The following is a 16,441-nucleotide window of genomic DNA, read 5'->3' as shown; positions in this document are numbered from 1 at the left end:
TTTATTTTTTAACCTATACAGACAGACATAAAATACAATATTTCTATATTGAATGTTCATGTGACAAGAGCAGACCGGTGTACTTGGAAACTCAGATGTGAAAAATAGGTATATTTGGGGAAATTTGAACAAGCTGAGGACTTTGTGGAACACTCCGAAAGATATAGATTTTGTATGTAAATTATGTTTTCCCCAATTTTTAATATTAATATGCAGCAAAGATTAACATTTTTTTAGATTTCAGTTTCACAAGCTTCTAACGCAATTATCTCGATAAATACAAAAAATAAAGCATCGTGTATTGTGCATGTATATTTATAATAACACAGTTTGACAAATAGTTTCTTCAAACTTTACAATTGTTATTTAGAAATAACTTTTGATCAGTATCGTCACCGGCATTGTTTTGTTAAGGATTTTCTCTACTCTATCATAAGAAGAGTGAATTTTCTTTTGTTCTCGTTCAATAGATTTCCCACTGATGCAAATTTATTGCGGAAGGACAGCTGTAGTTCCAAAATTTTGTTGACATCCTTAGTAATATATGGTTTTAAGTAAATCTTTGTTGTAGCATTTTTCTGAATATATCTCAAATTTCCGTCTGTTTTTGTAAACCTTGAATATATGATATATTTAAGATTTGACCTTTGACCTCATTTTCACAAAACGTGACTATTCGGGGTTTTTACAACCAACCTTTTCATGTACATATTTTCCTCTTACCACAGATGTTGGTGTGTTCTTCAGGTAAATTTATGTTTAAAAAAATAACTCTGGTTTCACTACTATTACTTAATATATACATTGTAGCAACATGTTTTTAATTTGAATATCTTTTTTCAATCGCTAGTAATTCTTTCCAATGTTTCGATATTCGTTTTATGAACTTTCACTTACTTTCCAGTACCGTTCTCCTAATATTGATATATTACTTGTCCAACTTCGTGCTGATTATGAATTGAATATTTTTCACCAGAAGTTACTTTGAGTTACTGTGAGATCGGTTTTTTGTGTCCTTGTCTTTATTTTATAAAGTTTCTTTGGTACTTCGTGCTGATCAGATGTATAAAGCCATTTCCGTCTGATTTTTGATCTTTCTTATGTTATAGGACACACATTTCCTGTTTCCAATGATCTGATTCCTAAACCTTCTTTCCCGCAACTGTATATCAGAGTATTTTCGAAACATGATATCCAAACACCACATTGTTGTTTAGTTTCTATCACTTTTGATACCTTTCTGGTTTCAATATTGAAGATTACAATTGATTTGGAAGGAAGAGCAGGTGTTATCGCTACTGCTGTTTCATTGATAGCAGCAATGTCACAAGGGGTAATTCCAATTTGGTCAGGTTTCAAAACAAATATTTCGATGCCATTTTTGTGAAGTAAACATAAACAATCATTGCTACTATTAATGTAATCAAAATTGGAAAAAAAAGTTTTTGTTTTGTAATACTACACATCCCGCAACTACACCAAATGCAATTTTACCTGATTTAGGAACCACAACCTTTTTTTCAAGTACAAGAGTCATGTTTTCAAAATTTGTGCACGGTAAGGCAACTATTTGTGCTTGTTTTACTTTTGATTTCGCATGAACGATTTCCGTCTGTTGACAGGTAATTGCAACTTCTCCTAAAGACTGTAAGTCTTCCATGACATTTCACAGCTTGTCGTCCTTAATAAATGAGATACCGTATTTATTCAAACTGCCATCTTTGCATAAAACTTTAACTTCCTTTTCAGTTTTATACAGTTCCCTGTCTATTTCTTTCGTGCTCAAAAAGGTCTGCAAATTCGAAGCATACTGCTTTATTTGTTCCATGTTTTCAAGTAGGCTTTCTATTCGAGTGGACTGTACCTTCATCTGCTTTGATATGGACAGTTCGTGCAATATTTCCTTCTCTAAGATATCAAGACGCTGATTAATTTCTATTCGCATTTTTCTGATTTGTTTTTCTATCGTCTAACGTTGAAGTTTGATTTCATTTAAATTTTCTTCTTTTACTGTTATGACTTCAGAAAAAAATTGCTTTAGACTATGCAGACGTTCCTCGATATCCGCAAACGCGACCGATGATTTTATGTCCTGGATGACATCATCAAGAGGAGGCAAATCGAAACATTTCTTATGATCTGTGTCGATGCATCGTTTGCAACAGGGACTCTCGTGACTCCTACAGTAATTTTGGAAACGTGATCTATGTTTTGTAAGTGATGCTGGTTTCTAGTACAAAAGGCGGTAATTTCAAAAAAATTTCTACAGCTATGACTTGATGATCTTTCGTTACCTTTGCAAAACCATGGTGTTTAATACATTCCGAACAATAGGCTTCCTCACATTCGGGACACCATTTGACAGCTTGTTTAGATATGGACTGCCCAGCACACACGTTGCAGGCAGTACTTACAGATGTATCCATGTGCCACTTATTCCTTAAATATTCAAGAATTGAAATATCAGAGAAAATGTCACAAGTAAGTTAAACCAGTATAGTCTTTTACAATCGTTAATCGCAGTCCGTAAGGACTAAAAAAAATACCGTCAGCACTTGATAGATATTTGTACCCTGGATTGATTGTACTGCTCTATTCATTCAAAAGTATGATCGAACTGCAAGGTGTTTCGTCAAACCATACCATTCAACTGGTCAGAACTTTTACTTACCTGGTAGAGAAAAACCAAAGTCAATTAACTATTAAATGACCAAAGTCAAGTAATTATTTAGTGAAAATTGAAAGAATAGTTAAAAACCTTTATGTGATTTTTTTTTTTTATAAACTTAGCAGATAAAAATAATCTATTTTTTTGCTGAACACAATTAACTTTGTTTGGATTATTTACAATTGAAATACGAAAAAAAAAGTATGATTGTTTAACTTTCTTGTCTCGATTTTGTACAAAATGCTCTTTGGACATTGTAAAAGATCGCTTTACTAGACTTTTATTATATTAACCCTAAGTCAGTAGTGATCTTTCTCTTCACATGGGCATAATCAAACCAATTTTGTTATCTAAAACTATTATATAGTTTATGGCTCTATAGATTGTTCGAAAACCGAAATTTTGAAAGCCAGATATTCATCGTATTATAAGCGAGTTGACATCGTTGCAACTGACTTCAGTGAACTACGCAATATAGAGGAACCATGAATTGTATGTAATAGTGAATGTTCATCTTCTTGAATATTACTTATTTAAAATAATAATAAAAAAAAAGATTTTTCTGTTAAAAAAAAGAACAATGTAGGTAGAACGATCCTATAACTACTCTTATAAACACTACAAGAAATTAAGAACAGTAAAGACGTCCAGTTGGTAGGGAAATACTGCATGTGACTATGCAACAGAAAAAAACGAGGGTCGGACTTTACTAGACAAGAAGCTTCGCAAATATGAGAACAGCATACATGCATTTGTGTGGTAAGGAGAGATTATAGGTGAATATACAGCACAAAACATTTAAGTTTTAAAGGTGCTTAACTTGACAAGCTGTCTGGTTATTATGTAAAAAGCTATATTCAATAAAGATTGGTTTAGATATTCATTTGTATTAAATATAATTTCTGATTGTGTGTTTTTTTGGGACGACAAAGTTTAAGAAGCGATATTATCGGAAGCATTTCTTTCCAGCTCCTGCTTATAACAGACAGCTAGAGACTACATGTATATGGATATTCCACTTAAAGAAAAGAGTCGATATACGCAAGATAAATTAGCTGTTTTTGCACAAAGTAAAGGCCATATCAAATGCAATTTAAAAGACTTACTAGCATAAGAAACGTCATGAAACGCGAAGAATTCATGAAATCCAATTGACATACAGTACAATGTATATGTATTCCTTACGGGCCATACTTTTACCAAAATCAAGTTTGCATTGTTTTTAGCTGTATTCGTGTGTCAAACTTCGCGGTTATAATTCATACGAAACAGGGGCAATGAGGCATTCCCCATCCCACTTTCAAATGAGGTAGATCGGCAAATTATGTTATTGCCCCCTTTTTTTGGCAAGAAGAAAATGAAAGAGGAGAATGAATTTTTAGACTGTAGATTTGTTTTTGTGTTTGTCACCTTAAATAGTTTGCACACAAAACACCAATTTGATCATCATTAATAAACTAATCATAGGTACCAGAATACAATTTTGTACGCTAGACATGCGTTTCGTCTACAAAAGATTCATTGGTGACGTTCGAATCAAAAAAGTTAAAAAGAACAAATAAAGTACGAAATTGTTGAGCTTCGAGAACCCAAAGTTCCGGAAGGTTTTGCCAAATAAGTTATCTATTCCTGTGGTAGTAGTATCTGCCACATGACGTTTATCAAGTTATCATTTCTCAATCAATCAATCTCAATAGGTAATCATAGAGTCAGAGCTATGCCTCCGTAGAAGATTTTATAGAAATTCAAATGTGCAATATAAACATTTTGTTAACTGTTTCACAAGTATTCTTGTATAGTCTAATATACTGTTTGTAAAACAATCTTACCGATTGAATTCTAAATGTATGAAATGGTGTAAACAGCCAATAAAGCTACCACGAAGTTTAAAGGTCCCATGATCAATGTTTATATTAACCATGTCAACGTATACAAAAGAATAAAAGGGGTCTTCGGTAGGGCATATTGTAACTGTATTAATTATCATCACATTTTCTTAACTGATACAGTCTGCTGACATGATACCACAAAAAAGCGGCCATGAAAAGCAGGAAGAGAGTTGTTTTCTCTCTCGAATTGAACCGATTAATAAAAAATGTCCTGTAAAGATTTTTTTTACATTGGTGTACTCATATGGGCTACATATTTTATAAAGATCCCGAATCCCAACCGACGGAGCACTAGGGTCATATTAGTGGAACCCAGGACCCCAAACATTGCTCAAATGAGCCTATACCCCTTATGTGGAGATTGAAACCCAACGATCAAATTAGGATAGAGCCGTGAGCTCGTAAAATATCTCCCAACTTAAACCACCAATCATTTTACAATATTCTCCATAAAAATCAGGACGTTACTCATGCAATTAAAACAAATGAATAAAAAATGCATCAACCAAAGAGTATGATCATCACCTAGTCACATAAAAAGTCTTATGATAAAACACAAAGACATCGTAAAAACCTGCGTGTAGCAACAGCAATGTGGTTGGTGTAGGGATCAAAGTTGAACATGTTGAAACTTTCCAATTTTTCAATTTTCGAATTGTCAGCATCCCATTTCCGAAAAGTAACGTACCTTCTGAGCCATCGCATAGCGTATAGGGACTGGCTCAAATGATACATTGCACTCGCGCATGTTTACACTATATGGACTTAATTGACAGTCATATTTGTGCTCCTGAGGAAAATAGACTGAAATCGACAACTGGTAAGCAGATTCTTTTCTACAATTGTAGAAAAGATGTCATGCTATTGAGTTATTGTTTTGTTGGATTTTATCTCCGGCATTTACGTATATACTCCACATCTGTTATTCATATTGTGGGTCTGACTTTAAATAATTCTTCATGCGATTTAGATTTGGATTTAGGGGAGAAACATATATAGAATGAGTACTGTATGTCTCTGGTTCAAGCGTTTTTTTTTTATATTTAAATAGTTGCAGCGTACTGGAAATATTTGATTTTTTCTTCGCCGAGACGGGTAGCGACAATTTCAGTACAAGAGCTTATATTGTAATGACTATTTTACTGTAGTCCAAAATGCAAACAAAGAAAATGTGCTTCACTTCAGCTATATAAATTACCAAGAAATTGTATAATTACACTACGATATACAATTATCTAATTGGTATTTTTTTTAATATTAAAATCATAATCGATTCAAACAAAAATTTAAGACAAAAAAAAAATCTTACCTTTTTCGAATTTTCATGTGAAATTTCAATTACCAACACACTTGGATTTCTGCTTTATGTAGAAATTACATATTATTCCTGTTTTTAAATATCCTCATTGTACACCTTTCTGATAATTCATTGAATAGTGCGGCGGAGTTGTCTCTCTTTGCATACGGAATTGAAAATAGACGGAAACATAAGAGGTGATAGTTTCGAGTATTTATTTTCATAAACGGTTTGGTTGAACTTTCTCTTACTTTACACTGTTCGAAAGATAATATTTTTTTTCTTTAAAATGAGCTTTAAATGAAGATTTTAGTAAAACGAATAGATAAGTTCTGGTTTACCAGTTTTAAAAGATATCCGAAATGGTTGAAGTCGGACACTTGCTGGGAAACCTTCCCTTCAATTGATTGGAAGCTTGCATGCATACCAATACTAAATTTGACGTCATGGCCTGCTTTAAACATGTACAAATACATGAAATAAGTCTACCTTTACAGCGATTTTCTATTTTTATTTTTATTTTTATTCAGCAAAAAAAAAAAAAAAAACAATTATTTTTTTAGCATATGTATCTAACGGAATAATCCGGAAAACAAACATTATTCCTCAGACAACTGTTTTGATAGAGAGGCGAATGTATGAATTCTCTCAATCTAGACAACCTACGTTTATCATTTAAATGATCATTATTGATCTAAAAGTCTGTCAAATAATTCATCTATATAAAAGAATATACTTTTAAGATCTGCTCGTCTTACCTTTTCATTTGTTGATACGGCTGAAAATCTGATATATATATATGATATAGATATTATTTAATTTTGGCAATGAAAACATAACAAAAAAGTTCATGTCTCAAGTAGAATATGTTATGTAATCCATATTTCATGATTCAATGATTTTAGTTTAAGTTTCTCTTCTATGAAAAGGTTAAGTGTTTGTAGGAGTACAGATATCTATCTCTGTAACTTCAACTACTAGAATGAACTTTTTTTTTCAGATATACATTTTTTGAAGTAGGGTTTTAACGATTTGGCGTAACTTTATGCAGACAACTACCTCCAATTTATCTATGTATAAAGTTACGAAACGGAGCATTAGCAAAATTTATCCCCAAAATTAAGCAAGAATATGTGAATAAAAAATAGCTTATGTTTTGTCATAAATAATTTATTAAAATTTTGAAATTCGATTCAAAAACCGTTCCAACATTGTTTCAAAAAATACAAATGTCATTATTTTAAACACGACGACGTACATTTATTTTGTTGAATAATTTTAGATGTAAAATTTTAGAACCACATATTTGTATGAAAGTTTAAATTCGTTGATTCAGGCTTAAATTTACATCCAAAACCTTTGCCCATTTGTGTACAATCCTACTACTCCAAGTTGCAACCAACAAGGATAAAAGGAGGGTGTTTTATGTGATCGACCTGTCGTCGTCTTTGTCTATAATGTTGACAATTTGGTTTCCGCGCAATAGTTTTACTACCTCTTTTAAATAGAGGAAGATTCCTTATTAAGCATAAAATTGAGAATGGAAATGGGGAATGTATCAAAGAGACAACAACCCGACCAAAGAGCAGAAAACAACTGAAGGTTACCAATTGGTCTTCAACACAGCGAGACGCACAGTAAAACTCAGTTTAAAGGAAAACCGAGTCCGATGTCAGAATATATAACAAAAGAGACTAAGCAAAATAACAATGATACAAAAAATTAACAAGGGACTACTAGCAGTTACTGACATGCCAGCTCCAGACCTCAATCAAACTGATTGAAAGATTATGTCTACATCATACACTATTTGTCGTTGGGAGTTTACGGCACGAACATTGAAGTCGAAAGTGATCTAATACATCTTCACTGAAAATTTTACAATATCGTTTAGATGGCTGTTCTGTTGTTTTGTTGTTGCTGTTTTGTTACAAGGAACTTTCGATGGTTCACGTGTCATGAAATAATGAAGGTCACTTCAGACAACAGGGGTGCAAAAAATATGATAACACATTTTTTTGATTTTGTACTTGATATACCGAAAATATATCAAAAGTGATCTACCGAATTTGACTTATTACCGGGTTTGAACTTACATGAGCATCACGACGGGTGAACATGTGGAGTAGGATCTGCTTACCCTTCCGGAGCACCTGAGATCAGCCCAGTTTTTGATGGTGTTCGTGTTGCTCAGACTTTTGTTTTCTATGTTGTGTTTTGTGTACTCTTGTTTGTCTTTTTCCCTTTAGCCATGGCGTTGTCAGTTTATTTTCGACTTATGAGTTTGAAAGTCCCTTGGTATCCTTCGCCTCTATTTTAGGATTGATTTATTGATTCCTTGCTGAGTGGAAAATTAGTCAGTCATATTCAGGAAAATAAATTAGCATCACATGTAGGAAAGTTTTCTAAAGTGGATCGACCAGGATGAGGGAGTTGTTGTGGATTTGTTATGGAATATATAAATAAATGTTTAACTTAAAATTAGTAATTTGTTGAATTGAAATGGAAATGTTTTAGAAAAATATTTCTGAGACAAGGAATTATAATGTACATGGAGGACATACATTACTTTTATTTCTATGCAGTGACATTTCATCAGCACATGCATGCATATTATAAAATTTCCATATTGAAACTCTGTTCCAGGACTTTCATTTCTTATTATGATTTCATTGATAGGGGATTGCTTCTTACAAGGAAGCCAATGTATAAAGGGCTATATCGATTAAGAGTTGGAAGAAATCGTGCACAAACTTTTTTTCCATCATAATCTGTTATGGAATATTTGTGATATATAACTACGGACATGCAACCACTATCCTCTTTACCGCATTAATGACATCGTCGAATGCGACTTTTCAATAGATGTTTACTTAAAATCAGCAACACAACGGTTGTCAATATTACTGCTGTAACTGCTTCCTTTCTGGATTCTCTTAGTTTAATCCTTGTACCTTGTAGGGTTCATGTTGCGGTCGGAATCTTAAATTTTCCAAGCAGTGTTTGTTATTCCTTTCTTTTAATAGTGGTGCTATGCGTTTTTGTTTGATATATTGTTTCTGATTGCATTCATTGTTTTTTTTCCTTTTTAAAACAATAATCATACATAACCTGCAGTATTTTCTTGTCAAATTTTATAAAATTGCCATCCTTCTATATGCTTAATTGAGGTCTTGTTTCATCACGATATTTAATTTCTAACCTCTTGAAAAAACATAACCTACTCGTTTTCTAATCATCGAACCAGTTTTCTTTGATAACACCATGTATGCACACGTACCTTATACATCAGTGTACCTTTTCTTTGAAAAATAACACTTTATAAATTCCTTGCGTTAGATATACCTTCTTTAGGAAAGCTCAAACCCAAACATTTGAAATCCAGGCATGTTTAAATACATAGAAACGGTAGGAGCAATATAAATCATCAAAAGAGACCGACAAAGAATAAGCAAATTTATCGGAGTTTCAATTCTTCGTTCATGTTGCTTCGAGCACTCAACTTATGTTGCAATCACGTTTAAGTTGCCACCTGTTTTGATACAGTAATACCATATTTTTCTCTCTCTCTTTAGGATCGTTAATTCAACAGTTTGTGTCAGAATACCCAGATGTAGTAAGCGGAATTATACTACTTGGGACTCATGTTATGTCAGACAAGATATTAATGCAGTTGAATGTACCTACAATGACTGTTATTGGGAATTTAGACGGATTAACAAAAATCACAACACTAGCTTATGTTTACAAGTGTGTAAATCAAGAATACCAATATTACACAGCTATATGAAAATGAAAATTGAATTGACTCAAACAGCTCTTATTATCTTTTCCCGCTAAAGCAGTTACCAAATATGTTTCAAACGTTGATATTAGATAATACACCTCGTTTAAAAATAGCTATGAAATTCCTTATCTGAATAAATATTAAAAACAGCTACATTGTATTGTATTTCTGATCTTTTTTGTTTTCAATTTCAAGAATTATACCGCAGCTAGATTACTTCCTGTTGTCTTTATTTACCAAAGAAAGTAACAAAGTGGCTATTTCATGCGATGTCAATATCATGTCGCGTCACTTCCGTTTCTTCACAATTTGGGGCTCGTTTAGAGATGGAGAATATTTTATTTTTGTGCAAGCATATTTTTAACCATATTCGTAGAGATTTTTACATGCAATTTAAAAACAATATTGGTCAATGTCAGAAAAATGATCAACTTTTTTTGTATACGACACGGAACTATCGAAGGACTTGGTAAATCTCGCCCATTCCCAGTTTCTAAACCTCATACAATCAAATTAAAAATTTTCTGACATTGACCTGATATTGAATAGGAAAGAAGTTCTGTCGTCTGATTGATTGATTTACATATGTTTTTGAAATCCCGAATAGAACAATACAAACTCTTTAAATCTTTTCTGGCGGAGCGATCGGCGAAAAATTCAAAATTGCACACATTTATCCGTAATGCAAAGGAATTTTCATTGCTATTTTTAAACGCAATGTTTGCAAGAAAAACATCAGACCACATGATTTATAACATTTGCGGAAAACAAAGTATGCATACACTTGGTTTTGAAAAATGCATTTCAAGTCCTCTTCATGATCATGTCTTTGTGCTCGGTTGTTAGTTCCCTGAAGATGAAACGAAAGGAATATAGATAAATCATACATAACTAATATATCATAAATAGTTAATCGTTTTCGAAAGCGTGTTCTTGTCATTAAATTAATGTTTTTGTACGTTGTGTTTATAAAAGATTACATAATATTTAATTAAAAACGTGTTCTTTTCTACTTCGTTTTTCGCAAGACATTCCATAAAATGTACAAAATAAGTTTCCTTTATATCTATGATATAAAATAGAGTACCACCGGAAGAGAAATACATTAATAAGAAATTAAATATTCCCATATATTTAGGTTTTCATAATAAATCGTTGGTTTCCACATATTCCACGCATGAATTGCTTGTAGTTCCAGAAGATAAAAGAGCGTTTTTCACTGCGACACTCAGCGCTATAAGGAACGCCTTTGACTTTTTTGGGGGCTTGCGATTTTCTTAACTACAATTTGTTCCAAACTCCTAAAATTTCTATATTTAATCAAACATTTAAAAGGGATCAAACAGTATATCAGTAAAAATGAGAAAAAGAAAAAGAAACAAGAGGCTCTCATTAGCCTGAATCGCTCAGTTGGTATTTTTTGATATTAATTTTTTTCCTTTATTGCAGTCAGTTATTTTTGCTTATATGTAGATCTTTTTTGGTGGCATTTATGTAGGTCTTGCATTGGTGATCTTCTTGACTCTTTACTGTTTACAGTTTATAATTATTAAAGTTTTTGAAATAAAAACGTCATTTAATGGCAATAAATCCTGTTCAACTATTGTGACAATTTGACCATGTTTACTTACCTGTAGGTTAATGGGTAAAAATTTCATCATTCAGGGGAAACAACTTCCATATCGAGCCGGTTGTCAATTTCGGCCATGATGACTGATTTTGTAGATCGTATTGTGCTGAACATTTTTGTCTTTAGATTTTTACTGTTTCTGTCTATCTATTATAGTTTGTGCTAAAACTGCAAAAATGAAGAAAAAAACCAACATCTTTCAGGGGTCAATTGACAATTTCAACAATGTTGTTTTATTTGTATAATATCTTTTTTTACTGAACATTTTTGCTATACAATGTTGTTATCTATTTATCTTTGTTTCCACAAAAATCGTAAAATGGTTAAAAATGGTAATACAGAGGTAATTACTCATAGAAAGAGGCAGTTGACAATTTTGACCATGCATATTATTGTAATTAACAACTTCCATCTATCTACATGTGTATAATGGTTTCTGCAAACAGAGAAAATTGATAAAAACCATCTTTCAATGGCAATAATCCCTATAAGCAGTCAATTGACAATTTCACTTATTTGTAGATTTTATTTTGCTGAACACTTTTGCTCTTTACAATTTCTCTCTATCTGTTATAGTTTCTTCCAAAAAACGCAAAAATGAGTAATATTAGTCTTTTGAGGGCAAGCACTCCAATACAGGGTCAATTGACCATTTGTCCATGTTGACTTATTCGTAGATCTGATTTTGTTGAACGTTTTTACTATCGAAAGATTCTTTATTTCAACTATAGCTGTCATAAAAAACCGTAAAAAGGTTAAAATTCATCATTTAAAAACTAATCCTAACTGATCGTTAGATGATTTCTGTCAAGTTTAATTATTTTAGATCTTATTGTTCTGGTCATTTTTACTGTTTAAATAAAATTTCTCTCTATTTGTAATAGTTTTCAAGATAATAACCAAAAACTGCGAAATTTGAAAAAAAAACATTTTAGGGGCAATTACTCCAAAATGGGTTTTCCGATTTTTCTGAAAATTCTGCAGGAGATAGACCTTAAACTGTTGGTCATTTTTACTTCTCAAGATTTGATGTGAGCTAAAAAGGAAATTAAAATGATTTTTTTAGAAAAAAAAAAAATGGAAAATAGGAATACATTTTTTTTGTAATTGGTTAGTACTTGAATGTTTGGAAGAATTCTCAGTACCATTTACTTTAATATAGTAATTATCATTTCATCTATTCATTTTTCGAACAGAAAGTTTCTGCAACAAATAAAAGCTGATCCCAGTCTAAAATACCGTTATCCAATGGTAGTGTTAGATGGTGTTAATCATGGAATATTCAGTAATGGTCAACTTCCTATCCATCTACTTATACAGGACATTACTTTAGACACGGAATATGAAAATCTTCTCCAATACATTCTGCAACCAATTTCTACATTTCTTTTCTACTGTAGAGGGGACAATGGTAGAGTTGTTCTAGATTCTTTGAATGATTACTTTGTAGAAACTAACAAAATTTTGGAGGTATGATTTAAATACTCATGATTATCAATAGTTTTCAGATTTCATCCCTTTTTCGTCTCGCTCTGAAAAACCGCTTAAAATGATATGAAACATTGAACATTTTTCAGTATTTCAACAAAACAGTTAGAAATTTGAGATATTGTATTGAACACAGTGATTCGAATTCAGTTCAATTGTTTTGTCAGATTAATTAAGATGAGCTCGAGGATGGACGATGACAATTCACTGAAAATATCCTCAAAATTGAAAAGGCTATCAATGAAAAGTATGTTAAAAAAGAGAGGGCACTCAGGCAAAGATACCAAAGGAATATTCAAACTCATATGTTGAAAACAAACTGACAATTACATGACATGGCAAAAAACGAAAAAACGAACGCAACGTTTAATTTCTGCATACACAAGGCTGTGAAAGGGCCTCGGTGGCCGAGTGGTCTAAGTAGTTACTACTGTAATCACTAGCCAGTCAACACTGAGGTTGTGAGTTCGAATCCCGCTCGTGCGGGTGCACTCGACTCCTATCTTAATTGACTAGGATTGTCAGTTTTCCTATCGAAGGTCGGTGGTTTTCTCCGGGCACTCCGGCTTCCTACACCAATAAAAACTGGCCGCCACGAAATGGCCCAAAAGCGGTGCTTAAAAGTGGCGTTAAAACACCAAAAATCAAATCAAATCACAAGGCTGTGTTTAACAAAATAAAAAGATGTGTAACAATGTAAGTCCCTTTTAATCTTTCACGCAAATCAATATGACCATTTGAAAAAAACTAAAAAAAAAAAAAACAACATTAAAAATTAAAGAGGGGAAAAATAGATAAAAAACCACATTCGCATAAAAAAGCATACAGAGTATTCAAACTTTAAAATCTAAACAATCGAGCTTGGATAAATATTTCCAACGGGGTTAAGTGGTTGGATATCTCCTCTACTAATTCAATGGAAAAAGCCGAGTACATTGTTCCTAGTGGAATTCGCGGAAATTTACACGAGGCAAACTTTTTTCGACGTTTTGTTTTTGTAAAAATTTATCAAACGCAGACAATTAAGAACCGATTATAATGCACACTGCAGAATTAGAGAGAACAGCATTCTAAAATAATTCCAAATGGTATATTTCAGCCGTTACTGAAAGCCCATCAGATAACCATAGACCCAAAAGAATACAAGTCTCAGTGGGTTAAACAGTCGCAGATGTGGTGATCAGATCTTGTTGGTCCAGATTCAACTCGAATTAATGTAAGTCATTAATGTATTTTTCATATGATATTCAGATTTTTCAACTCGAATTAATGTAAGTAATTGATGTATTTTTCATATGATATTCAGATTTTTCAACTATTACTGAAGTTAGATAACAAGGACATTCTACTGTTTTTACCAGCATATAAATTCACTTCATATTCACAGTCTATAGTCAAGGATGAAAATTTAAGTTTGCATAGCAATGTTATATTCCCTCTGGGAGTGGGACATAATATATTGACAGTTAGTATAAAAGTCCCAGATTTCCCGTATAGAATGTTACAAAAACTTGGCGTGCAATATTCGCCGGTATAACATGCAATGCAATATCGCTTCAAAACGCAGACATTTTCGTTTGGTATATGTTCTTGCCATTGTGTTGCAATACAAAAAAAACTATGTTATTGCACGGATAACGGTAAATATAACCTCTCGTAGAATATACAAGGTTCTACTAGGGATGCAATAATCCTGTTAAAATGTTGTTTTTTAACCTATATAAATATTAGTATTTTTACGAATTTATTTCAGATAGAGAGTTATTTCACATATCAGTCAGCATTCAATCCGGCTCTTTTTAACGAATCTGTTTCAAAAGTTACCATATACTTATTTTCACAACTGGACACGCCAGTCGAAAAGATAGATTCTGATGAGATACCTTTACAGATACACGCAAGGATGTTCCGAAGAGATGCAATTTTGAAAAAGCTAGGAATAACGCAAAACGACAATTCTCCAGAACGTACATGCAAGGACTTGAATAACGTAAGTATGATGTTAAGATATCTTTGTTCCAAAAAAAAAGAACTTGCATCTTTTTTAAAAAAATGCACACAGATACGTGCATGTAATAATAGTTACTAAAAACGCCATTCCTCCAATTCCCCCATCCCCGCCAAACACTATATGCCTCCTACGAGGAATAATTATGAAAAATACTTTCAAGTGCAATTCCGTGTCTCTTTTACATTTTCATTATTGATATCTTGTTTTCAACTTTGATATCCACATGTGCAGTTCCATTTATCCATTACTGAATTTATAGGGGGGGGGAACCACGAGAAAAAAAACCAAATATACCAATCTGAACCTTGAAATAATATCAGTACAAGTGAACTACACCACCAATGGAAGTCTGTTAATCACTAACAACATAAATTAACAATAGATATACGGAAATGACAATAATCACTCTTAAACGGTGTGGCATGAATTCAAGCATACAATTTCCAAAATTAAGTTAAAAAAATTAGATTAAAAGGAGCAAAAATCTCGATTTAATCAAATATGTTCCATAGCTAAAGAAATAAGCTGCATTCCAAAGACAATGTTAAAGTCAGGTGACTTTTAAAAAGAAAATCACTTTCATACATTGAAACACGCAAATTAAAAATTTGTATACAATCATGCAATTTCATTTTCCATGTTAATACAAACTCGAATAAGGCCGTTGTTGTTATGTTACATGTCTTAGTTGTCTGTGGTCATTTTCGTCCGTTTTGTTTTATCACGTTGGTTTCCCTACCGCGAAAGTTTGATTGTTTACTTGTAAAAGGTAGGACACAATAGTTTTGAAGACGATCTGATTAAATTACATTCAAAGTAAACCTAAAAAAGAGGAAGAGTTTAAGTTAACGTCTTTTGCAGTTTATTGTCCTCCATTCATGACATTCATGCTTCATGTATTTTTTTAACAGGCATCCTACGTGATAGCATATAACAGATCAGCAGAGAAAATTAGAAAAAGATTCGACAAAAGAAATCCAGGAATTCTTTTCCATGAAGATATTATTATACCATCGGAATCTAGTTCGAATGAAAAGAATATTTTAGCCACTAGACATAATCGTGTACTTCATGTGACGTCATATGCGTATATAACGGAAAACAACGATGCTGGCGGACACATTTGTTGCACACTTTTACCACCAATTAGAGCAATGGAGTGGATTTATTATGGAATATATAAATAAATGTTTAATAAATTTTGTAATTTGTATGAATGATGGAATGGAGATTTGTTTTAGAAAGATATTGCTGTCACGCGTACGCGCGGCAATGTAATGCACATGGTGAACAATATGTTACTTTCATTTCTATGTAGTTGTATTTCAGCAGCACCTCCGTATGGTAAAATGTCCCTATTGAAACAATATATTTCAGGACTTGCATTTTCTATTATGATTTCATTGAAAGACGATTGCTGCTTACAAGTTAGAAAATAAATAAAGGCTCATTGATTAAAAGTTTTAAGCAAGTCATCATAAATTAGTTAACAGTTATGGAATATTTGTGTCATAGAAAACAAAGGACAAGTTTCAGCAGCCAATATTCTGTCCTCTTTACCGCATTTTTACAATTTACAATTCTTATTTGAAACGGTAATTTTTAACTAAACAGTTCTTAAAAGACTGAACAATTAATCCCTTAAATCATTTTCAGTATTTTAGTCAACTT

At 32.4% G+C, this 16,441-nt stretch overlaps 1 protein-coding gene across 1 annotated transcript in view; it reads left to right on the top strand.

Annotated features, from left to right (window-relative positions):
* Nucleotides 1-15,957, top strand: part of LOC127705798 (uncharacterized) — a 55,465-nt gene extending 39,508 nt beyond the window's left edge. Inside the window, exon 7 of the mRNA XM_052210146.1 lies at nt 15,682-15,957. Coding sequence (XP_052066106.1) covers nt 15,682-15,957 — 276 coding nt within the window. The remainder of the gene's footprint in view (nt 1-15,681) is intronic.
* The last annotated feature ends 484 nt before the right edge of the window (nt 15,958-16,441 follow it).

Source organism: Mytilus californianus, unplaced genomic scaffold (genome assembly GCF_021869535.1).
Source record: "Mytilus californianus isolate M0D057914Y unplaced genomic scaffold, xbMytCali1.0.p SCAF_6, whole genome shotgun sequence".
In the NCBI taxonomy this organism is placed as follows: Eukaryota; Metazoa; Mollusca; class Bivalvia; order Mytilida; family Mytilidae; genus Mytilus; species Mytilus californianus.
The sequence above is the reverse complement of the archived record's forward strand: the minus strand, read 5'-3'. Positions and strand labels throughout refer to the sequence as shown.